At 53.6% G+C, this 24,007-nt stretch overlaps 2 protein-coding genes across 2 annotated transcripts in view; one reads left to right on the forward strand and one right to left on the reverse strand.

The window, feature by feature from the left end:
• The window catches only part of CCDC12 (coiled-coil domain containing 12), a 37,781-nt gene extending 19,661 nt beyond the window's left edge, over window positions 1–18,120 (reverse strand). Inside the window, exon 1 of the mRNA XM_068404977.1 lies at window positions 17,905–18,120. Coding sequence (XP_068261078.1) covers window positions 17,905–18,111 — 207 coding nt within the window. The 5' untranslated portion in view covers window positions 18,112–18,120. The remainder of the gene's footprint in view (window positions 1–17,904) is intronic.
• Window positions 18,121–18,572: 452 nt separating this feature from the next.
• Window positions 18,573–24,007, forward strand: part of NBEAL2 (neurobeachin like 2) — a 35,115-nt gene continuing 29,680 nt past the window's right edge. Inside the window, 1 exon segment of the mRNA XM_068404599.1 lies at window positions 18,573–18,635. Coding sequence (XP_068260700.1) covers window positions 18,585–18,635 — 51 coding nt within the window. The 5' untranslated portion in view covers window positions 18,573–18,584.

Below are 24,007 nucleotides of genomic sequence, written 5' to 3' on the forward strand. Positions count from 1 at the left end.
CTTTTCTGATTGAACTCCCCCGTCATCCTCCACACGAAAAGCAAACTGTGGCAGCTCTAGCAGCTGGCACATTGAGTCTTTATTTCCGTGAGCGTGGCCACTTCCAGGAGGAGCATTACCCAAGTTACCTGGTAATACACACACAGCATTTGTTAACCCTGGCTATGATTCACGTCGCCACAAACGCACAGGGGCTGTTGTGCCAACATTCATCTCTGCCTTTCAACAGGAACAGCTCAGAGACCAGAGAAATTATTTTCAAGAAACTTCCTTTCCTCGCGCCACAAAGGTTACCGGTCCTTCTTCACCCAATTCAAAGAGATGAAACCCTCTAGGTCAGTCTGCTCAAAGTCTTTTTTTCAACCCTGAAATAGGTTCACTTGGAAAATTGCAAAGAAAAATTGGTTATAACCAGAACACGACCAACATCACTTTGAGATCAGAAATTACTTTGATTAGTCACTTGCTCTGTTAAAGGCTTCGCTGGAGAGTTCAGACATATCACAGAGTCAATCAGGTTGGAAGAACCCTCTGGGATCATCGAGTCCAACCATTGCCCTGACACCACCATGGCAACTAGACCAGGGCACTAAGTGCCATGGCCAGGCTTTTCTTAAACCCCTCCAGAGATGGGGACTCCACCACCTCCCTGGGCAGCCCCTTCCAATGGCTAATGACCCTTGCTCAGAAGAAATGCTTCCTAATGTCCAACCTGAACCTCCCCTGGCCAAGCTTGAGGCTGTGTCCTCTTGTCCTAGTGCTGGTTGCCCGGGAGAAGAGGCCGACTCCCACTTCACTACAACCTCCCTTCAGGTAGTTGTAGACTGCACTGAGGTCACCTCTGAGCCTCCTCTTCTCCAGGCTAAACACCCCCAGCTCCCTCAGCCGTTCCTCGCAGGTCAGACCCTCCAGACCCTTCCCCAGCTTGGTCGCCCGCCTCTGGACTCCTCTGGACATCTAACAGCCAACTTCAGGATACCAAAATTATTCACCAGCTAAACTTATCCCTAACCTCTGAAAGGACCAGAAAGGTTTCCCCAGTCAACAACTTACTTATCACGGGCATCCTGACTATACAAACTTTAAAACTGCATTCAGTGACCTGGGTTAAAAATTAGATTACGTGCAAACAGGGAGACGAGCCAGGAAATAGCTCAGTTCTGGTTCAGGCTCATCAGCGACTGGAGTTGTTCAGGTTCAGCTCCTGACCAAAGGGCAAGAAAAAACAATGCTGTCTTTTTAGAAAGAAAAAATAAATAATAATTCCTAAACCCAATATTTAGTTCAGTTTTAACTCCCTATTTGCAATTTTATTGTTATTTTTAAGTTCATAGTAACCTTGCAATACTTGCACAGACATTTCTTGTTCAATAAAGACCATGAACTTGGCTAGATAAGAGTACCTGCACCCTTCTAGGTGGGTCTTCTAAAGGGTCATTAGACATTAGAAGGGGCTGCCCAGGGAGGTGGTGGAGTCACCATCTCTGGAGGGGTTTAAGAAAAGCCTGGACATGGCACTTAGTGCCCTGGTCTAGTTGCCATGGTGGTGTCAGGGCAATGGTTGGACTCTATGAGCCCAGAGGGCTCTTCCAACCTCACTGATTCCGATTCTTCTGGTGTGAGCTTAGTGCTAGGCAAGATTTAGACACCCTTCAGTCCACGGTATTTAAGGTTGTGGGAAGTACCTTCTTGCACTCAAAGTCCTTTCTCATTCCTTTCATCTCTTCATACTTTCAGTGCGCACACGTAGAGCCTGCATTCCCCTCATTCTTGCCAGAATTTTATCCAGGAGGGTTATAAGCAGGTTCTGAAATCCTAAAGAGATACTTGGCAAAAATATTCACATCAAGCCATGGCTGTTCTTCCCATCTCAAGCCTGTGCTCTTTGCAGCGCTACAAATCTCCTTTCTCCATATGCTGAAATAATTTCATATTGAAATCCTACCACTCTTCTAGAGCTTGCCCAAAATCCCCAATTCCAATTTACTTCCTATTACCACACGAATATTTTCTGAAGTCCTCGTGATATTCCTAGAAAAATTGAGCACACCATCAGCAAATCATAGAATCACAGACTGGTTTGGGTGGGAAGGGACCTTAAAGACCATCTAGTTCCAACCCCCTGCCATGGGCAGGGACACCTTCCACCAGACCACGTTGCTCCCAGCCCCATCCAACCTGGCCTTGAACACTGCCAGGGAGGGGGCAGCCACAGCTGCTCTGGGCAACCTGCGCCAGGCTCTCACCACCCTCACAGCAAACAATTTCTTCCTCACATCTCATCTCAATCTCCCCTCTCTCAGTTTAAAACCGTTCCCCCTCGTCCTGTCACTCCACGCCCTTGTGAAAAGCCCCTCTCCCGCTTTCCTGTAGCCCCTTCAGGGACTGGAAGTGGGAAAGGGGGGAAATAATATTCCCTTGATATTCTGCTCAGTGCAGACATGGGTGACTAACTGCCCTTGCAAAGAGAAGCAACAGGGGGTTGCAACCAACATCTCCTTCCTCCTGTGCACAACGGCTGCACCAACGTGGAGGAGCTTCCCTCTCCAGCCGCTCCTGCAGGTGTAGAACATGAAACCACACGCGAGATACGGAGCCTGCAGGGAGGATGCTGTGCCTCCGAGGGAGCAAAGGGTTGGAGAAAGGTAGATCCCATTACCGTGATCATTTATTGATACGGAAACGGCCTCTCAAATATGCAACTTATCTTACAGCTCCACATTTTACTGCTGTCCCATCTCTCTCCTCTTTCTTCTCTGCCCACACTGGATTTACTCGATCCCTCCATACTTTGACACAGCAGCAGTGTCTTGGGGTTTGCTCCAAATCTTTGTCTTAACATCTGTCCCTTCATCATCCTCTTCAAGTATTTCTGTTCAACAGCTGTGTCACAACTTTCATTTCTTAACTCAGGAATTATTCCTTTCCAGAACAGCATTTGCCCTAATTACAGGGTTGTCCTTCCAGTGTTTTAATGCATTTCCCTTTGCTCGCTGGTGGTCGCTTCCCCCAGGTGTGCAGCAACAAATTGCAGCTCTCACTACTTCTCAGTTCAACTTCATCTTCTCACATTTCAAACCATAATGCCACAGAGAGAGCCAAAAATAACCCCTTTGCCGTTCCACTCTCACTCTAGCAATTCCTCTTTTCAAGGCACTCCGTGGCAAGGTGTTTATTATTAGCTGCAAGTCATAAGGCTGGAGACAGGCACACAAGTCTACAAGACCGTTCACCAACCGCCTGCAAACTAAATCATTCCCATCCTTCAGTCTCTGGAAGGAGACACTCCAAAGAGAAACTCCCAACATTAAAAACCTTGCTCGCTTGTAGTCTCCTACCTATTTTAATTCACAGACGTTGCAACTGGCAACCCTTGGCTGGTAGCTACCTACTTGAAGACTTCTGCTCCACTGACTCCCCCTCTTCACAAAGAGATCTGAGATGAGAAGAGTTTAATCCACTGCCTGTTCAAGCTGTAAATCCAAGAAGATTTGCATGAGGTTGTTCAAAGAAGGGCGTCAGCTGCCTCTTGCAACACCCCCAAGGCCCAGAGCAAGCTTTACATGGGAGCAGTAAATAGCTCGTGCTCGTAGCTGAACGTACATGGGGAATTGGATGATGTCTGTGAGGTTCAGAACCCGGGTTCTGCAAACCTGGGATGTAAACCACGTTATTCACTCAGCATTAATTGCATGAGTTTGCTTTCCTCCTAGCCAGCACCAGGCAGAGAGAAGAATATATTTCAATCAATCAATGAGGTTGGAAGAGCCCTCTGGGCTCAGCGAGTCCAACCATTGCCCTGACACCACCATGGCAACTAGACCATTGCACTAAGTGCCATGTCCAGGCTTTGCTTAAACCCCTCCAGAGATGGTGACTCCACCACCTCCCTGGGCAGCCCCTTCCAATGCCTAATGACCCTTGCTGAGAAGAAATGCTTCTTAATGTCCAACCTGAACCTCCCCTGGCCAAGCTTGAGGCTGTGTCAAAGGGCTCAGACTTAATACAAAGACGACAATCGCTACTCGGACCTCACCAGCCTTCAGACTGTGAATCAGCTGTCATTAAGCCAGCAGAAAATTTACACATATTTCCAAACGACTAATGGAAATACTGGGGGCACAGGCCCCAAAAAGCAACACTTCTGCCGGGTGACAATTCCTCCTTGACAGCTATTAAACTATCAGTTACCCATTTCAGGCTGTAATTCTTAACCAGCGTGTTGTGCAATACCAACCCTTCCTAACTCAAATCTACATGACAAAAATGACACTCCCTTTTGCTCACTCTTGGTTAAAAGAATTGCAGATCAGGCTTTTCATCATCCTGCTCCACACCTACAAGCAGTCAAACCGGCTTCGCCCAAGTTACCCCTCTTGCCTTTATTTTTTAAGCAGTGCTGTTTTATCAGCACTCTTCCAGTCCTTTGGACTTCATCCAATATTCAGAAAAGATTTAAATCAAAACGCAGCAGGCCAACAAGCTCTTCGGCTGATTATTTTAGGATTCCTAGGTGCAAATTACCTACAGCTGCTGATTTTAAGCGTTTTTGCTAACCTCCTCTCATCACCGTTGGTCTGGAAAGCAGCTCATCATTCCCATATGACAAGTATGTCACTTAACTCCTTCCCAAATACACTCTACAAACTGAAGCTTGTGTTTGTTTCCTTCTCTCCACCGTCTTTTAAAAATTCCTGTCTGAAGAATTGCTTCCCCCTCTAAGCAGGGTTGGCCTTTACCCAAAATTACAATAACCAGATTGCCACGTTTTGGTATCTCCCTAAATCTTCCCACTCTCATTTCCATTCCTCCCCAGCTTTAGCAGAGCTGCCCTTTCCAATCCCCCAGGCTTTAGCCAGCCCTGCGTGCCCATATTAAATACAACCCAACCACGGCTGCCCATCCCCTGGCAACCCTGAAAAGTCAACACAACGACCCGACAGCTTCTCCTCTTCCCAGGAACTAATACCGACTTATTTTCCTCAGGGATTGACCAGAATACTAAAAGATCTCCTTATCTTTCATTTAAGGCTTAGAGGATGGTCACGTTACAAGTCAAGTGCTTCTTTGGCACAAATAACTGTCTCTTTTTGAGCAGTTAAAAAGAGGTCAGCGCTGGAACAAAGCAAGTTTGATCTCTCCAGCTATTCTCTGCCAGCTGAGCTGTAGCTGTTCCTATTCCCACCTTCTGCCTGCCCAGAGCCAGCGCAAGGCAAAGTGCTACTGCTCAAATCAGCCAGAAGAGCAGCCCATCCAACAGCCCATCCTCATATCCCTGACAATTGGGAAGCTGCTGGGTCACACAGTCCAATTTTTGGTACAACTTCATCAAGGTAATGAGCATTCATCTTGTTTGGTGGTTACGTTCACTGTTTTTGCTATTATTTCTTTGTACTGAAGCATAATCACAGAATCAATGAGGTTGGAAGAGCCTTCTGGGCTCATCGAGTCCAACCATTGCCCTGACACCACCATGGCAACTAGACCAGGGCACTAAGTGCCATGGCCAGGCTTTTCTTAAACCCCTCCAGAGATGGTGACTCCACCACCTCCCTGGGCAGCCCCTTCCAATGGCTAATGACCCTTGCCGAGAAGAAATGCTTCCTAATGTCCAACCTAATAGGTGGCGGTCAGGCCAGTTACGAGGTGAGGACAGAGTTACAGTGCCTTGGTCCGAGCACGGCACCTACCAGCACTTTTTGCTTCCCGCTTGGCCAAGATTTAAGCTTCGATGTCCTTGAAGCCTGGCAAGGCACCGCCGTGCAGCCCTGCTCCCACCTCGCTGCTCGTTCAAGACGTTTAATGCCAGGATGCAAAAAGCTAAGTCACCAAACATCACCGAGTAGCTCAAGGTTTCAATTAGCAATAAAGCAGGTTTTAAAACTAATAGTTTCCATTCTCTAAGTAGGATCTCATAATAAAATTTTACAGCAAAAAGTTCTGAACATAAAAACGTCATTAAAGTATCCTCAGTACCCGAGATCCACTGATATTTTTCAAAAGCTGTCTGGAATCCATTTGCTCACAGAAACCTTTGTGGTAATTGTATAAAAACATGATTTTTTTTAAGAGCCGGAGCTTCTGTGTCCCTGCTGCTTATTCCTTAGTGAAGTCCTAATCCTGGTTCAGTCACAGGCGGTTACTATGGAAATGGTTAAATCAGCGCCCGAACAGTGACTTCCCATCAGAAACAAACACAAGGAACAAAACTGCCTCTGAAAAATTAAACACCTTGGTTTATGCCCCCCAAAAATAACCTCACATTTCCAAAAGGAAAGGTATTTTTAATACTATCTTTTATTAATAATTATTTTGGTTACATAGTAAACAAGCACAAATATTTCTTCACAGAATCAGTGAGGTTGGAAGAGCCCTCTGGGATCATCGAGTCCAACCACTGCCCTGACACCACCATGGCAACTAGACCAGGGCACTAAGTGCCATGGCCAGGCTTTTCTTAAACCCCTCCAGAGATGGGGACTCCACCACCTCCCTGAGCAGCCCCTTCCAATGGCTAATGACCCTTGCTGAGAAGAAATGCTTCCTAATGGCCAACCTGAACCTCCCCTGGCCAAGCTTGAGGCTGTGTCCTCTTGTCCTATCACTAGTTGCCTGGGAGAAGAGGCCGACTCCCACTGCGCTACAACCTCCCTTCAGGTAGTTGTAGATTGCACTAAAGTCACCTCTGAGCCTCCTCTTCTCCAGGCTAAACACCCCCAGTTCCCTCAGCCATTCCTCAGAGGTCAGACCCTCCAGACCCTTCACCAGCTTGGTCGCCCTCCTCTGGACTCGCTCCAACACCTCAACATCTTTCTTGAAGTGCGGGGCCCAGAACTGGACACAGGATTCAAGGTGCAGCCTCACCAGTGCCACTCCAGGCATGCCCAAGCCTCATCACCCCAGACCCCATGGTGCACCAACCCAGCTCTGGAGAACCCTCTTGTCTCAAACTCAACAAGGTCCACGGGGTGGCATTGTAAAAAAGAGCCTTGAGGAACATCTCCCAAGGTTAGCTGACCGACCGCTCCTGGTCGCCCACTGCGGCTGTATTTGTGCATCGCTGGTGGAAGTACAATCATTTTGTCTGCAGGCTTCCACCTCCAGCCACTTCAGCACCGCTGCGACAGTTTATTACTTTCCTAATAAAGCCTGAATAGAAATGAAGCCTTTGTAGCCCTAAGTGTGCATTTTATTCTCGCTGTAATAACTTTACTACGCTCTGTTTCCACAGCAACTGTTTTCTCAGCCACTTGGTACTTTGCTTTCAGGAACAACGAGGCTGCTTTGCTCCATCAAAATAAAAACCAAGCTGAAAAAAACAAAACTGAGGATAGGAGCAAGCCAAGCTGCCGGACCACACACACCAGTCTTCAGCTGGAGAGATGCTTCGGTCAGAGTCACAGAATCACAGAATCAATCAGGTTGGTAGAGACCTCTGGGATCATCGAGTCCAACCATTGCCCTCACACCACCATGGCAACTAGACCAGGGCACTAAGTGCCATGGCCAGGCTTTTCTTAAACCCCTCCAGAGATGGGGACTCCACCACCTCCCTGGGCAGCCCCTTCCAATGCCTAATGACCCTTGATGAGAAGAAATGCTTCCTAATGGCCAACCTGAACCTCCCCTGGCCAAGCTTGAGGCTGTGTCCTCTTGTCCTATCGCTGGTTGCCTGGGAGAAGGGACCGACTCCCACTCCACTGGCATTTGCAGAGTGACCAACTCTTCAGGACAGCCAGGAAAAAAGGCTCCTCGTCCACGGCAACGGCAGGAAAACGCGGCGCGGAGCCGCGCTGCAAAGGAAACGAGCCGCGCCGTGGCCTTCCTCCCCCTCCTATCTCTCCCTCGCCAGCGCGGGCAGGCGGGGAGGAGCAGGGAAGCGATCTGGCTGCGAAGCGAAAGCAACGTTAAACAAAAGGTTGGGCTGCGGCCAAAGCAATTTTCTTCCAACGTGATGCACGACACAGGCACGAAAGCTTTAGTGCCGGCGCAGGGATGAAGGTGGGAGAGCCTTCCTCCCCACACAAAGGTCGTACAGCCCCAGAGGGAAGGCTCCTGCTTTTTTGCCTTATTCAAGGCTTTTTTGGCCAAAAAGAGCAGGAGAAACAGCTACTGAGCCTCCTCTTCTCCAGGCTAAACACTCCCAGCTCCCTCAGCCGTTCCTCGTAGGTCAGACCCTCCTTTCACAGCGAGGACCTTTTGCCACACAACTGTTTCTCCCTAAGTTACAGAAAAAGTCCGACACCACCCACCTTCCAAGCGAGGAAAGCGAGGGAAGGCTGCAAGGAGGGAGGTAGATGCTCAATGCAGGAACTCATAAATGCACATATATATATATATATATATATGAAGAATACTGAAATAAGTGCCTACAACAAGCATCTCCCCAGAAGCAGCAGCACAACCATCTGCTCTACTCCCTTGGCAATTCAACCACTACAGACAAAACGTGCTTATTAAGCCGCTTTATACTTTGCTGTGCCAGTTCCGTGGTATTTCAAAGCAGAGATCGCGTTATTTGTATCATTTATTGTTCTCTCCTATTCTTTTTTACGCCTAGAAACAGCTAAACGTTTTTGAAGGGCTCTCCTTAAGGCCATCGGACAGAGAACCGAGCGAGCAGAAACAAGGCACCCACTTTCTGCCTCTTTTCGGTGCCACCACCACTCACAGCATCACAGACTGGTTAAGGGTTGGAAGGGGCCTCTGGAGATCATCCAGCCCAACCCCTGCCCAAGCAGGGTCACCCACAGCACGTTGCACAGGGTCGTGTCCAGGTGGGTTTGAATATCTCCAGAGAAGAAGACTCCCCCCTCCCTGGGCAGCCTGTGCCAGGGCTCTGGCACCCTCACACCAAAGAAGTTCCTCCTCATATTCACATGGAACTTCCCGTGTCTCATTTTGTGCCCGTTGCCCCTTGTCCTGTCACTGGGCACCACTGAGGAGAGTCTGGCCCCATCCCCTTGACACCCCCCTGAGGTATCTGTGAGCATTGATAAGATCCCCCCTCAGTCTGCTCTTCTCCAGCTGAACAGCCCCAGCTCCCTCAGCCTCTCCTCGCAGCAGAGATGCTCCAGCCCTCTGATCATCTCCGTACCCCTCCACTGGACTCTCCCCAGTAGTTCCTTGTCTGTCTTGAACTGGGGGGCCCAGCACTGCACACAGTTACTCCAGGTGTGGCCTCACCAGGGCAGTGTAGAGGGGCAGGAGAACCTCCCTTGACCTGTTGGCCACACTCTTCCTCACGCACCCCAGGACACCACTGGCCTTCCTGGCCCCAAGGGCACATTGTTGGCTCACAGGGGACTTGTTGCCCACCAGAACACCCAGGTCCTTCTCTGCAGAGCTGCTCTCCAGTAGATCAGTCCCCAGCCCGTACTGGTGTGTGGGGTCATTCCTTCCCCCTCACCTTGACACAAAATCCCCAGCAGTCCCGAGCAACACGGATTTTTACAGCACAGGTGAGGACGCAACCCAGGGCCAAAGACCAGTTTCTCCACAGACATTCCCGTTGTTTACCTCTGTGCCTTGTTTCACATAAAGCCGTGGGAATAACCTGAAGCTGCCACATTTTCAGCACAAAGCCATCTGCATCCCACGAGATGCAGGAATGCTAATTAAAGGAAGAGTAGTATGTCATACGGGCTGCACAAGCTCAAATAAGCTGAAGTAGCTGCAAGAAACTGGTGAAATCTGGATATTTACAGACAAGATTTTCTTATTTCAGCTCATCCCTAACTTCTGGCAAACACCCTCCACCCTTAGACGCTTCACATCATAATCACAGAATCAACCAGGTTGGAAGAGCCCTCTGGGATCATCGAGTCCAACCATTGCCCTGACACCACCATGGCAACTAGACCATGGCACTAAGTGCCATGTCCATCATCTTCACCACCAGCCTGGATCACACCTCTGCTGCCTCCCATCACGCCACTCAATTCTTTTCCTTATTAACAATGTTCTTTGTAGCTGTCCTAAATCCACCAAGGAACGTGTTTACTCCTTGGATCACGTTTGGATTCCCCATTTCTGCCCCACGTTTGAGGAGTGTGTCGGCAAGTTCACACGGACGCTATTTTTCCCTGTTGGCATTTGTGTCTCAAATGACTTTCTTCCAGATGAGAATACATTACCCTTGAAATGTTCCTGCTTTACCCCAGACAATCTGAGGAGGGGGATGATTTGCATTTGCTGTGTTTATAGGACTAAGGGCATCGGGAAAATAAATGTCGAGCCCTAGTTAAAAACAAAATAAAAAGATGCTGTGAGTTGTCACAGGAAACAGAAGCAAATCTGAATAAAGGAAAAGCTTCTAAAAGCTTCAAAAATAGAATCTGAAAAGGAATCAAACACTTACACAGGAGGAAAAGCTTCAAACTGACCTTTAACTACGTTGCTCTTGTTCAACAAACACCTTCTTGAATTTAATCACAATTTACAAAGACGAAGAGCTCAGGACCACGCTGATGTTGCCTTCCTAGTAATAACCATCATGAATTTCACAGAATCACAGAATCAACCAGGCTGGAAGAGACCTCAGGGATCATCGAGTCCAACCGTTGCCCTGACACCACCATGGCAACTAGACCAGGGCACTTCAATTTCCTTCAAGAAGAGATGCCAAGGGAAATTCCTGCAGGAATTGCTGTAGGTTCAGGCCTGCTTTCCTATGGATTTGACTCCTGGGGATGTTCTCCAAGGTTTAATAAAGCAGGAGGTGACCAAGCTGGTGAAGAGTCTGACCTCTGAGGAATGGCTGAGGGAGCTGGGGGTGTTTAGCCTGGAGAAGAGGAGGCTCAGAGGTGACCTTACTGCAGTCTACAACTACCTGAAGGGAGGTTGTAGCGCAGTGGGAGTCGGCCTCTTCTCCCAGGCAATCAGTGATAGGACAAGAGGACACAGCCTCAAGCTTGGCCAGGGGAGGGTCAGATTGGACATTAGGAAGCATTTCTTCTCAGCAAGGGTCATTAGCCATTGGAAGGGGCTGCCCAGGGAGGTGGTGGAGTCACCATCTCTGGAGGGGTTTAAGAAAAGCCTGGACATGGCACTTAGTGCCCTGGTCTAGTTGCCATGGTGGTGTCAGGGCCATGGTTGGACTCGATGAGCCCAGAGGGCTCTTCCAACCTGGTCGATTCTGTGATTCTGTGGGTGAACTCATCCCTCTGGCTCTGCGTTACCCTTCGGAGCTCCTGCTCACTCGGCACGAGCGCGTTATCAGCGGCGGATGACAAGAGGCTCCGTGTCAGTGATTATTTCCATGGAGCCCATTCAAAAGCTCCAGCGAAAAGGCAACGCAGACGGCCCAGCTGGGACTACTGAGAGGAGATTAAAGGAGCCAAGGTTTTAGCGCTGTCTAGCTCGGGTTGAAAAGGAGCTGTTAATCTTTTTTTTATGGGTACAGATGAAAAGAGAAAAATTATGTAAAACCCCCTCTGTCCATCACCATGGCGATGCAGAAGTCAGTCAAGATTAATGAGCATCAGGAAAATCAGATCCTATAAACTTTCTGCTGGTTTCTCCTAGGGAAGTTAACCCTCCCTTTACAAGACACGCTCCCGACAGGGTTTATTAGATGACAGCAGTTTCATACTAAAAAAGAAGGAAAACATCCAGCATGGTCTTTTCAAAGGTCTTGCCTCCAAGTGCCAACTTCTGCTGGGCTGCTCCGCTGGCCGTCCGGCGAGGTGGCCACTAGCGTTGAGGACTTCTGGTGCTTCTCATGCCAACATCGTCCCACAAGCTTCTCTCCCTTCCATTTAGTCACCCAATTTGCTTTACATCTCCCCACAAGTCATCCTTTCCCACTCTCTGTCACATCTTCTTGCCACTTTGAGCACGCTGGCCCATCCTTCCTGAACCGCTGAGCCTCAGATGGGACCCAGCAGCCCATCAAAGGGCCAAATGAAATGGAAGAGGATTGCTACACGTGTCTTCCTAGCACAGAGCTGCTCCATCAGAGGAATCACAGAATCATAGAATGGTTTGGGTTGGAAGGAACCTTAAAAATCACCTAGTTTCACCCCCCTGCCACAGGCAGGGACACCTTCCACTAGACCAGGTTGCTCCAAGCCCCTGGTCTACGAGTCTATGAGTCCAACACTGCCGGTGACCCTTCCACCTCCAACCTACTGCCATCCAAATCCTCCCCGCGTGCGGTGAACTTGGCTGCCTCTTCACAGAATCAATCAGGTTGGAAGAGCCCTCTGGGATCATCGAGTCCAACCATTGCCCTGACACCACCATGGCAACTAGACCAGGGCACTAAGTGCCATGGCCAGGCTTTTCTTAAACCCCTCCAGAGATGGGGACTCCACCACCTCCCTGGGCAGCCCCTTCCAATGGCTAATGACCCTTGATGAGAAGAAATGCTTCCTAATGTCCAACCTTTGACTCTACAGAGGTCACGAGTTGTATTTTAGAGATGGAGGCATGGAAAAAAATCACCCTGAAACCCTCAAAACAGGCAGGGAAAGAGCAGAGGTGGATCCAAAGCTCCTCTCAACACTTTAACTGAGTGTGACAGCCAGACCCAACGCACCTTAAACCTCTCTGCTCGCAGTCTCACCAACTTGGGATGTTTCCTCTGAAGACCCTCCTCTCCCTCATCATCCAAATGAACCCAGCAGCAACGAGCCACAGTCCCATCGCCCCATGGGCAGCCACGAAGTGTTTCCACACACAGGATTATTCCGAGGGCTGGATCAAAGGAGCAGACCCAGGTTACGAGCGGCATCCCAGACGACAGCTCCTCTACTCGGATATCTATTGCTAAAAATAAGTAGCTGTGGGAAAAGCACTTCACTTCTTGCAAGAAAGATAACGTACATGCTTCTTTATTTCACTACTTTGCTTCTCCGATGCTATCCAGAGGAAAGGCTTATAAATAAATTTATTTATAAATTTACTTTACTAAATATATATACATATATTTTTAACTAAAATCCCTCCCTAAGCCAAAAGTATTCGTGGCTGACACGCTATACTGGGATACCTAAACCAATTAAAACAGCCAAGATCTTCCTCTCACCCACCCTTTTTTACCAGCACGCTTCTCCTCATCACTGATGGATCCCCAAACCAGCTTCAGCTTTCGCAGAGACCTCAATATTTTTAAGACGCAAGCTCCGATTTACAAGGTGCTTACAGACACATCGCAGGACGTGCCTGCTGGCAGAAGTGACGTTACGTGGTGACTTTAACGGGGTTTGAAACGAGGTAAACTTCGGTGCACACCTCACCCAAGCAAAGCCTTCACCCAACTCCAAACCGGGCAGATGTGAACGGCACTGGTGAGGCCACACCTTGAATCCTGTGTCCAGTTCTGGGCCCCGCACTTCAAGAGAGATGTTGAGGTGTTGGAGCGAGTGCAGAGGAGGGCGACCAAGGTGGGGAAGGGTCTGGAGGGTCTGACCTGCGAGGAATGGCTGAGGGAGCTGGGGGTGTTTAGCCTGGAGAAGAGGAGGCTCAGAGGTGACCTTAGTGCAGGCTACAACTACCTGAAGGGAGGTTGTAGCGAAGTGGGAGTCGGCCTCTTCTCCCAGGCAACCAGCGCTAGGACAAGAGGACACAGCCTCAAGCTTGGCCAGGGGAGGGTCAGGTTGGACATTAGGAAGAATTTCTTCTCAGCAAGGGTCATTAGCCATTGGAAGGGGCTGCCCAGGGAGGTGGTGGAGTCACCATCTCTGGAGGGGTTTAAGAAAAGCCTGGACATGGCACTTAGTGCCCTGGTCTAGTTGCCATGGTGGTGTCAGGGCAATGGTTGGACTCGATGAGCCCAGAGGGCTCTTCCAACCTCATTGATTCTGTGATTCTGCATCAGAGAACCGGTTTCAAGGGCAACCTGCAGACAAGCATTTCATAAATACAAGTAACTACAGTTAATTATCAACTTGCTCAGCAGAAAGCTGTGGATACAGAAATACGGCTGCGTGGGAATTAAGGAGAGGACTTGCAACAAAATTCAAGTTCTCAGATAGGCAGGGACAACGGCTCCCTTAGAGCAGCCAGCGGTGATCAACCCAGCTATATTGTCACTTCTTATCGAGGACATGGACCTGCTTTCTGCTCCATACACCACTTTGGACTGACCCCTCCATTAAGCAGACAAAGCTCCCCAAAAGCGTCAGTCGTATCTGTAGCACAACAATTTTACACCAAGGTGGTGCAAGTGCTTTCAGCTTTTCACGGGAAGCGCCACGCCGCTGTGCTCCTTTTTTAATCCAAAAAAATCACAAAGTGCTATTGAAACTCAGCCTGTGAGGGCTCCATCCTGAAAACACCCGTAGTTTTGCATATCTCACTGCTGGTCAAACTGCTCCAGCTTGCTCCGGCAAGCGCTTGCAGGACCTCGGGGTGTGCAAACACAAGAGTCACCTCCAGCCAGGTAGCGTTAAACAGATGAATCACAGAATCAATGAGGTTGGAAGAGCCCTCTGGGCTCATCGAGTCCAACCATTGCCCTGACACCACCATGGCAACTAGACCAGGGCACTAAGTGCCATGGCCAGGCTTTTCTTAAACCCCTCCAGAGATGGGGACTCCACCACCTCCCTGGGCAGCCCCTTCCAATCTCTAATGACCCTTTCTGAGAAGAAAATTCAGGAGACCTTGCCCTCCCGTTTTGCTTCAAAATGTATAGGTAGGTGGTAGTCAGAAACAGTTAAACTAAAGACACTAAGTACTAAGCTAAGCTAAAACTTAAATTGAGCAAAAGTTTTTCTTCAGCTAAAAAAAAAAGTCTTCCTGAGGAACACAAACAGAACATTCTAATCTGATCTTCAGCCATTAGGCATGAAAAAAAAGACACAGCAGATAATCAGGGATAAAGCCTCAGCGCAGTCATGAGCATCAGCACAAGCCTGGGGCAAAGAAAGCATTATGGACCACTTCAACGCTCACGCAGCTCTTCCAGCCCGTACTCAAGTCATTTCAAAAAGAAAAGCCATATGAAGAACCCTGTTCTTCAGCCCTTCACCCCACAAACGCCTTCCTTTAGGAGAGGTCTGCAATACACTGTGACTGTCTCCACTTTCCCCCGCTGCAGGACCTCGGGAGCTGGAACCGTTTGCTACTTAAAACAACAACAACAAAAAAAAAAAACCAACACACCCAAACCTTAAAACTTGAAGAGACCTACGTCCCTGCGTGACCTTTTGCAAGGCTCCCTGCAAAAACTTGGTGGGGTTTTCCTGTTACAGAATCACAGAACCAATCAGGTTGGAAGGGACCTCTGGGATCATCGAGTCCAACCATTGCCCTGACACCACCATGGCAACTAGACCAGGGCACTAAGTGCCATGGCCAGGCTTTTCTTAAACCCCTCCAGAGATGGTGACTCCACCACCTCCCTGGGCAGCCCCTTCCAATGCCTAATGACCCTTGCTGAGAAGAAATGCTTCCTAATGGCCAACCTGAACCTCCCCTGGCCAAGCTTGAGGCTGTGTCCTCTTGTCACAGCACCTTCTCTCCTGCAAACCCCAGCAGTGCCTTGTCACAGCAGCAGGCGAGGACTGGAAGGTCTCCTCCTCTATCCCCCACATCCTGAGCCAGGCACGCTGTCCCTCTCGGCAAAAAAGCGTCCCAGCACCACGGAGGTACAAGGGAAAGTCCCCGAGAGGATTCAGAGAGATTTTTATACAAGGAAAAGCTTCACAGAGCACAGCTTGGATGTGGAAGAGAGACTGAGAGCGCTATAAAATCATAAGCATGAACATGGAACCATTATTTTGTGTTTCTCACAAGGGTTGTGTGAGAAGGCAACCTTCATCTAATGGGTTTAAAACCAATGGAGGTCGTTTTGTCATGAAACGGCGGAACTCTGCCTCAGGAGGCTGCAAAAGCCAAGAGTAAAAATGGATTTAGAAAGGCTTGGACAAACTCATCAGGACAGGTCTACCAGGAGCCATCGTGGGCTACCAGGCATCACCCTCGAAGGCACAGTACGCTGGTACTGAGCACGAGATACTACTCGTGGAAAAGAAGTAAGAACAGTTTCAGTCTTCACAGGGACCGAGTCAGAAAATCTCACCCCAAAATTTAAACAAACGCAGCAATAAAGCAGATAAGAACACCCCTGGCCTGCCCACCAAAGCGACGGCTCCCCTTAATAACCCCAAGAGAAGGTCCCTCAGTGGAGGGACACGACGTCTTCCCACATTACTGGAGCGTACCAACCCGGATCAACACAGTCAGGATGACGTGGCAGAAGGGGAGCAGAGCCTCGCTAGCCCAAAAGAGGAGAATTAAGCAATGCCAGGATGTGCCAAGACACGCTAGAGCGTGGCCACCTTCCTCCATAGGCACTGACGAGGTATTAATTGCCAAGTTTCTCAAGTTTACTCCATCCTTCTTTCACTCCCAAAACAAAAACAACAACAAAAAATCTCTATTTTAATATTCTGATCTCAGCATTTGCTGAGGCAACAAGGCCAGGTAGAACAACTGGAGGTTTTTGGGAGAGGATTCAACCCATCACAAAACTTTTCAGACAAACTCCTTAAGAACAGATCCCAGATATTTTTGCTGCTAGAAGCACCTTCTGCAACACAATATTGACAGTAACCACAGTGAAATCCTCTGAGGCTGAGCGAGGAGGCTGCAACACCATCCGCAGCACACACACTCGAGAAGGAAACCCCAGTTTAGGGACCCTGCAACACAACCAGTTCCTCAGCATCCTCAAGCCTGCACTAAAGGCAATCAGGTCTCAACCTCTCTACAGAAAACAAGTTTAAGGCCCAGAAATCACCAGGGAAATGTAACATGTTATTAATTAACCTCGGGGTGAATCTCTGTTTTCATCCTCACTGCCAAAGCCAGGTCGCAGCCTGCATTTCAGATGGGATGCAGAGTGAACTGGGAAGATAACGTGGAAAAATCAAGAGGCTTAATCACACGAGGGGAGTTTAGCAAAGACCAGGGGCAGCACAGCAAAGGCAGAACCGAACAGCAAGAGGAAGCCCGAGGCCAGACAGGCCACAGGGTGTTATGGAGCCACCACAGACCCCACACACGGGACCACAGAGAGCCAGTACCGTCACCAGGGCATCACCCAAATCCCAAGCTCCCTCCTCCTGTGCTTGCAGCCATCCTTCCCCCCATTAACCCCCAGTACCCCATAACCTGAACCCCTCGCTTGCCCAGCTCCACCAGCCTGGGGGCCCCAGACCCCTCAGCCTTCCCCAAGCACCCCTGAACCCCCACCTCACCCTTACCACCATCTTCCTACCCTCAGCCCCTCCTGTCCCTCCCAGTCCCCTACAAACTCCCCCTTTATTCCCTACTCATAAAATCCCAGAATTGTTTAGGTTGGGAAGGACCTTTAAGATCATTGAGTCCAACCGTTACCCCAGCACTGCCAAGGCCACCACTAACCCATGGCCCTCAGCACCACATCTACACGGCTTTTAAATCCCCCCAGGGATGGGGACTCCACCACTGCCCTGGGCAGCCCGTGCCAGCGCTTGACAACCCTTTCCATGAAGAAATTGTCCCTCATCTCCAATCTAAACCTCCCCTGGTGCAACTCTCTGCCCCACACCCCTCCCTACCCCCAGGACCCCCCTCCAACCTCTCTCTCTGCCTCCAGGCCTCACTGCTTGCTGCCCCTCGCCCTCCTACCCCGCAGCCCCCACCCCACCCTCCTGTCCCCCAACCTTTCCTAACCCCCCCACCCATCCACAGCCCCCCAACATCCCCAATCCCTCCTACACCTATAAACCCTCCTCCAGGCCCTCTGCCCCCCATATCCCCAATAACTACAGGCCCACCCCAGCCCCAACATCGCCAGACCCTCCCCAAAACCCCAGGCCCACCTCACACCCCCAGGCCCACTCCAGCCCCTCATACCCCCCCTCTACCACCCACCCCACACACCCCCCACACCACCAAACCCTCGCCGACCTGAAGCGTGCGCTGCCGCAGAGCCAGCAGCCTCTCCCGCCGCCGCCGCGCCTCCTCCTCCAGCCTCCCCAAAGCCAAGGCCGCCGCCGCCTCCTCCTCCTGCTCCTCTTCCACGCCACCACCGGGCGCCGCCATCTTCCCTTTACGCTCCGTACAGCCCCCACTGCGCATGCGGGGCAGGGGCGACGCATCCAGCGCCGAGCGCATCGATGGGCAAACCGCCCCCCCGAGGGGGGGGGGGAAGCACAGCGAGGTGGGGGGGCACAAAAATATTAAAAATAAATTTAAAAAAAATTAAAAAATAAATTTTAAAAGGTGAAATAACCCAAATCGTCCTTCTCTGCCCAGCCAGGCTTGTTCCCACGCCCTCACAGAGCGCGCAAAGCTCAGTTGGTTTAATTAGGAGGGATATAATTATTGGGGGGGGGGCAATAATTATTGGGGGGGGGGCATTTTACCTTCCCCACCCCCCTTTTACCTTCCCCCCCCGGGAGCCCCCCGGGCTCCCGGGGGGGGAAGGTAAAAGGGGAGTGGGAGGGTTACCCCCCTCTCCCCAGCAGCAGGTACCGGGGTGGGGGGGGCCCGTGTCACCGCCCCCCCCGTACCTGGGGGAGGGCCCGGTGATGGCGGGGGGGGGGGAAGGCGGAGCTGCCCGCCGTACCGAGCCGTGCCGGCCCGGCATGGCTTCCCGGGAGCGGCTCTACGAGCTTTGGATGCTTTACTTCGCTAAGGTGAGGGCGGCACCGGAGAGACCCCCCCCCGCCAAGCAAAGAGGGGGGGGTCAGCACCCCGTTACCCCCCATCACCCCCCGCTGCCTGCATCCCCCCCCTCCATGGGGGGGGCTATCCCTGTCCGCACCCCCCTGCCTGGGGAGGGGGCGTATCGCATCGCTTGGGAGGGGGGTTCCCCTTGCGGGGGGGCACCGCATCCCCCCTGACCCCCCCGGGGGTCCACGACCCCCCCCCGCGTCCTCCTTCCCCGGGGGTCACCGCACGCACCCCCCTATGCACCCCCCCTTGGGGGGCCGCCACGTCTACCCCGGGCCCCCCCACCACACCTCAAGGTCCGCGACACCCCCCCCCACCGTGGGGGGCCGCCACGTCTACCCCGATCCCCCCCTCACCGCACCCCGAGGTCCGCGACTCCCCCCCCCGAGAAGCACCGCATCCCCCCCGCACCCCCCTGCTAGACCCCCCCCCCCCCCCGCCGCATCCCGCACCCCCCTTCCCACCTCTCCTGGGGAGCCAGGGGGGGGGTCCGTGTGTCCCCCCCAACCCCGTGTCCCTGCGCCCCCCCCCCCGGCAGCAGGTGCGGCCGCGGTGACATTGGAGCAGCGTCGGGAGCGACGGGGGGGTGTCCTGCCTTGGGGGGGGTCCTGCCTCAGCGGGGGGGGGTGCCCAGCTCAGGGGGACCCCCCTTGGCACCGCTGCCCCCCCCCGCAGTGTATTTCCCTCTAACCGGGCCAGGTCCCATGGCCGGGGGGGTCCCTGGGTGGCAGCATGTGGGGACCCCCCCGTCGCACCCTTTGGCACTTCGTTTCCTCAGTAACTCGCCCCCCTCCCCGGACAGGAGACCCCCCACCCCTTCGTGTCACCCCCAGCTCCTGCGTTTGGGGTGACACCGGGGGGGGGTTTGGGGTGAAGGGTGTTATTTCCACCCCAAAACCCCGCTGTGGCCCCGGGAGGGGTGGGGACCCCCGGCCCAGCTGGGGATGGGGACAGCCGTGGTGTCTGTCACCTCGTCGACGTCCCCTGGGACCCACCAGCTCTTCTGCACCCCAAAACAAAGCCACCCGCACCCCCCTTTTGCTCAGTCCCAAGAAAAAGGGTTGAAGCATCTTTAGGGTCCCCTCGGTGACGGGTGCTGCCACCCCCGAAAGACCCCAGGCCCGTTCTGGCCCCGGCGGGACATAAAACCAAAATAAGTCATTAAATTGTGGAAGCAGGTGGCAGGAGATGGCACCGGACCGAGAGGGGGACAGGGAACCGTGCGGGGACGTGCTGGCACCGCGGGTGGGGTGGGGGTTCCTCCCCGCCGGGGATGGGGACCCTAAACCATCGCTGTGGGGTGCTGGGGAGGAAGGGCTTTGGTGGGACAGGTCCTGGGGACACGTGCCGGGACATCGGGGGGGCATGGTGGTGTGGGGACATGTGCCATGCCGTGGTGTTGTGGCTGTGTGGGGACACGGGCCATGCCGTGGAGGTGTCCATGGTTGTGTGGGGACATGTGCCATGCCGTGGTGTCCATGGTTGTGTGGGGACACGGGCCATGCCATGGAGGTGTCTGTGGTTGTGTGGGGACACGTGCCATGCCATGGAGGTGTCCATGGTTGTATGGGGACACGGGCCATGCCATGGAGGTGTCTGTGGTTGTGTGGGGACACGGGCCATGCCATGGTGTCCATGGTTGTGTGGGGACATGTGCCATGCCGTGGAGGTGTCTGTGGTTGTGTGGGGACACAGGCCATGCCGTGGTGTCCATGGTTGTATGGGGACATGTGCCATGCCATGGTGTCCATGGTTGTATAGGGACATGTGCCATGCCACGGAGGTGTCCATGGTTGTATGGGGACACGTGCCATGCCATGGAGGTGTCTGTGGTTGTATGGGGACACGTGCCATGCCGTGGTGTCCATGGTTGTATGGGGACATGTGCCATGCCATGGAGGTGTCTGTGGTTGTATGGGGACACGTGCCATGCCATGGTGTCCATGGTTGTATGGGGACACGGGCCATGCCATGGAGGTGTCTGTGGTTGTGTGGGGACACGGGCCATGCCGTGGTGTCCGTGATTGTATGAGGACACGTGCCATGCCGTGGTGTCTGTGGTTGTGTGGGGACACGTGCCATGCCGTGGTGTCCATGGTTGTGTGGCAAAACTGCGCTGGCCTTTGCCACGGTGACATCCCCGAGCACCCAGCGAGGACAAGGCTGCCGGGACGTGTCCCTGGCAGGGGACAGGGATGTCCCCAGGGGTGTCCCACAAGGTGGCCATCCCATGGGGTGGATGGTGCCAGCCAGCAGCCCACACCAGCTGCGGGAGGCTGGCAGGGACCCTCAGTGTCACCCCATGGGACTCAATGGCAGGGAGGTGACAACATGGCAGGGAGGTGACAACATAGCAGGGAGACGACAACGTGGTGGCTTTGCCACTGTCACTTTGGGCGGGGGGATCGGGAGCTCTGGGCAGCACCGGTGAGAGGTGGTGGCACCACGTTCCCAGGTGGCACCGGCGGGGACGGGCACCAGGATGGGACACTAGGATGGGACACCAGCCCCGGATGGGCATGAGAGGGGACATCTGGGTGGGGACACGCTGAGAACTGCCCAACTCAACCCACTCTGGCTGCGGGTGCAGCGTTTTGGGGGGTGACAGTGGGATTTGGGGGGTGACAGCAGGGTTTGGGGGGTGACAGCAGGATTTGGCTCCCATTTTCATCACGCTACCGGTTGTCACCGGTGTTTGATCCCAACCGTGGTGCCACACGGTGCCATCCCTCATCCCGCTGGCCCTATGGCCACCACCGTGACCTCGCCTCCATCCCGCAGCCACCACGGGGTTGGGGACACGCGGCGTCACCGGGTGGCCGGGCGCGGCGGGAGGAAGCGCCGTTGGGGCGCGGGTGACTTGGCATTTCCTGACTTTTGGGGTTTTTTTGTTTTTTGGGGGTTTTTTTTGTTGGTTTTTGGGTTCTTGCACAAGAGCCGAACGAGGCGGCGGCAAGAGGGGAAAATAAGGGGGGGCCCTACAATAACAACCACCCCCCACCCCGGTGTGGCCCCGCTGGGGACATGGATGGCCGCGGTGACCCCGCCGGCCAGGTACCGGGGGGGGTGGGTGGGGGGGACATAGGGGGACACCGTCACCGGGCTCAGGCCCCCCCGGATGCTGGCGGTTGAGCGGTACCGGGGGTAACTGGGCGGGTTTTGGGGGGGAAATGGGGTGACTGGGGGGTGGTGGGGGGACACTGGGGTGGCAGGGGGTGGGTTTTGGGGGGAAGAGGTTGGGAGAGGGGGGAGGTGGCCTTGGGGTCCCGCCGGTGCTGTGGGTGCCCCCCCCGTGGGGAGCGGGATGTCCGCAAAGGGGGGATGGTCCCCGCCTGGGCTGGGGGCACCCCAGGGTGCTGCAGTGGGGTGTGGGGTGATGTGGGTGACACCGAGGGGCTGCAGTGGGGTGTGGGGTGACATGGGTGACCCCAAGGGGCTGCATGGGGTGCTCAGGGATGTGGGTGACCCCAGGGTGTAGTATTGGGGTGTGCAGGGACATGGGTGACTCCAAGGTGCTGTATGGGGTGTGAGGGGATGTGGGTGACCCCAAAGTGCTGCATTGGGGTGTGCAGGGACATGGGTGACTCCAAGGTGCTGCATTGGGGTGCTCAGGGACATGGGTGACCCCAAGGTGCTGTATGGGGTGCTCAGGGACACGGGTGACCCTATAGGGCTGCACTGGGGTGTGCAGGGACATGGGTGACCCCAAGGTGCTGCATGGGGTGTAAGGGGACATGGGTGACCCCAAGGTGCTGTATTGGGGTGCTCAGGGACATGGGTGACCCCAAGGTGCTGTATGGGGTGCTCAGGGACATGGGTGACCCTATAGGGCTGCACTGGGGTGTGCAGGGACATGGGTGACCCCAAGGTGCTGCATGGGGTGTAAGGGGACATGGGTGACCCCAAGGTGCTGTGTTGGGGTGCAGGGGGACATGTGTGACCCCAGGGTGCCACACTGGGGTGCACAGGGACATGGGTGACCCCAAGGCGCTGTATGGGGTGCTCAGGGACATGGGTGACCCTATAGGGCTGCACTGGGGTGTGCAGGGACATGGGTGACTCCAAGGTGCTGTATGGGGTGTAAGGGGACGTGGGTGACCCCAAGGTGCTGCATTGGGGTGCTCAGGGACATGGGTGACCCCAAGGGGCTGTATGGGGTGTAAGGGGACATGGGTGACCCCATAGGGCTGCACTGGGGTGCTCAGGGACATGGGTGACCCCAAGGGGCTGTATGGGGTGTGAGGGGACATGGGTGACCCCAGGGTGTAGTATTGGGGTGTGCAGGCACATGGGTGACTCCAAGGTGCTGTATGGGGTGTGAGGGGATGTGGGTGACCCCAAAGTGCTGCATTGGGGTGTGCAGGGACATGGGTGACTCCAAGGTGCTGTATGGGGTGTGCAGGGACATGGGTGACCCCAAGGTGCTGTATGGGGTGCTCAGGGACATGGGTGACCCCAAGGTGCTGTATGGGGTGCTCAGGGACATGGGTGACCCCAAGGTGCTGTATGGGGTGCTCAGGGACATGGGTGGCCCCATAGGGCTGCACTGGGGTGTGCAGGGACATGGGTGACCCCAAGGTGCTGTATAGGGTGCTCAGGGACATGGGTGACCCTATAGGGCTGCACTGGGGTGTGCAGGGACATGGGTGACCCCAAGGTGCTGCATGGGGTGTAAGGGGACATGGGTGACCCCAAGGTGCTGCATTGGGGTGCTCAGGGACATGGGTGACCCCAAGGTGCTGTATGGGGTGTAAGGGGATGTGGGTGACCCCAAAGTGCTGCATGGGGTGTAAGGAGACATGGGTGACCCCAAGGTGCTGTATGGGGTGCTCAGGGACATGGGTGACCCCAAGGTGCTGTATGGGGTGCAGGGGGACATGTGTGACCCCAGGGTGCCACACTGGGGTGCACAGGGACATGGGTGACCCCAAGAGGCTGCATTGGGGTGCTCAGGGACATGGGTGACCCCATAGGGATGCACTGGGGTGTGCAGGGACATGGGTGACCCCAAGGTGCTGTATGGGGTGTGCAGGGACATGGGTGACCGCAAGGTGCTGTATGGGGTGCTCAGGGACATGGGTGACCCCAAGGTGCTGTATGGGGTGCTCAGGGACATGGGTGACCCTATAGGGCTGCACTGGGGTGCTCAGGGACATGGGTGACCCCAAGGTGCTGTATGGGGTGCTCAGGGACATGGGTGGCCCCATAGGGCTGCACTGGGGTGCTCAGGGACATGGGTGACCCCAAGGGGCTGGATGGGGTGCATGGGGATGTGGGTGTCCCCAGGGTGCCACATTGGGGTGCTCAGGGCCGTGGGTGCCCCCAGGTGCTCGGG

Source organism: Nyctibius grandis, chromosome 7, assembly GCF_013368605.1.
Source record: "Nyctibius grandis isolate bNycGra1 chromosome 7, bNycGra1.pri, whole genome shotgun sequence".
Taxonomy (NCBI): domain Eukaryota; kingdom Metazoa; phylum Chordata; class Aves; order Nyctibiiformes; family Nyctibiidae; genus Nyctibius; species Nyctibius grandis.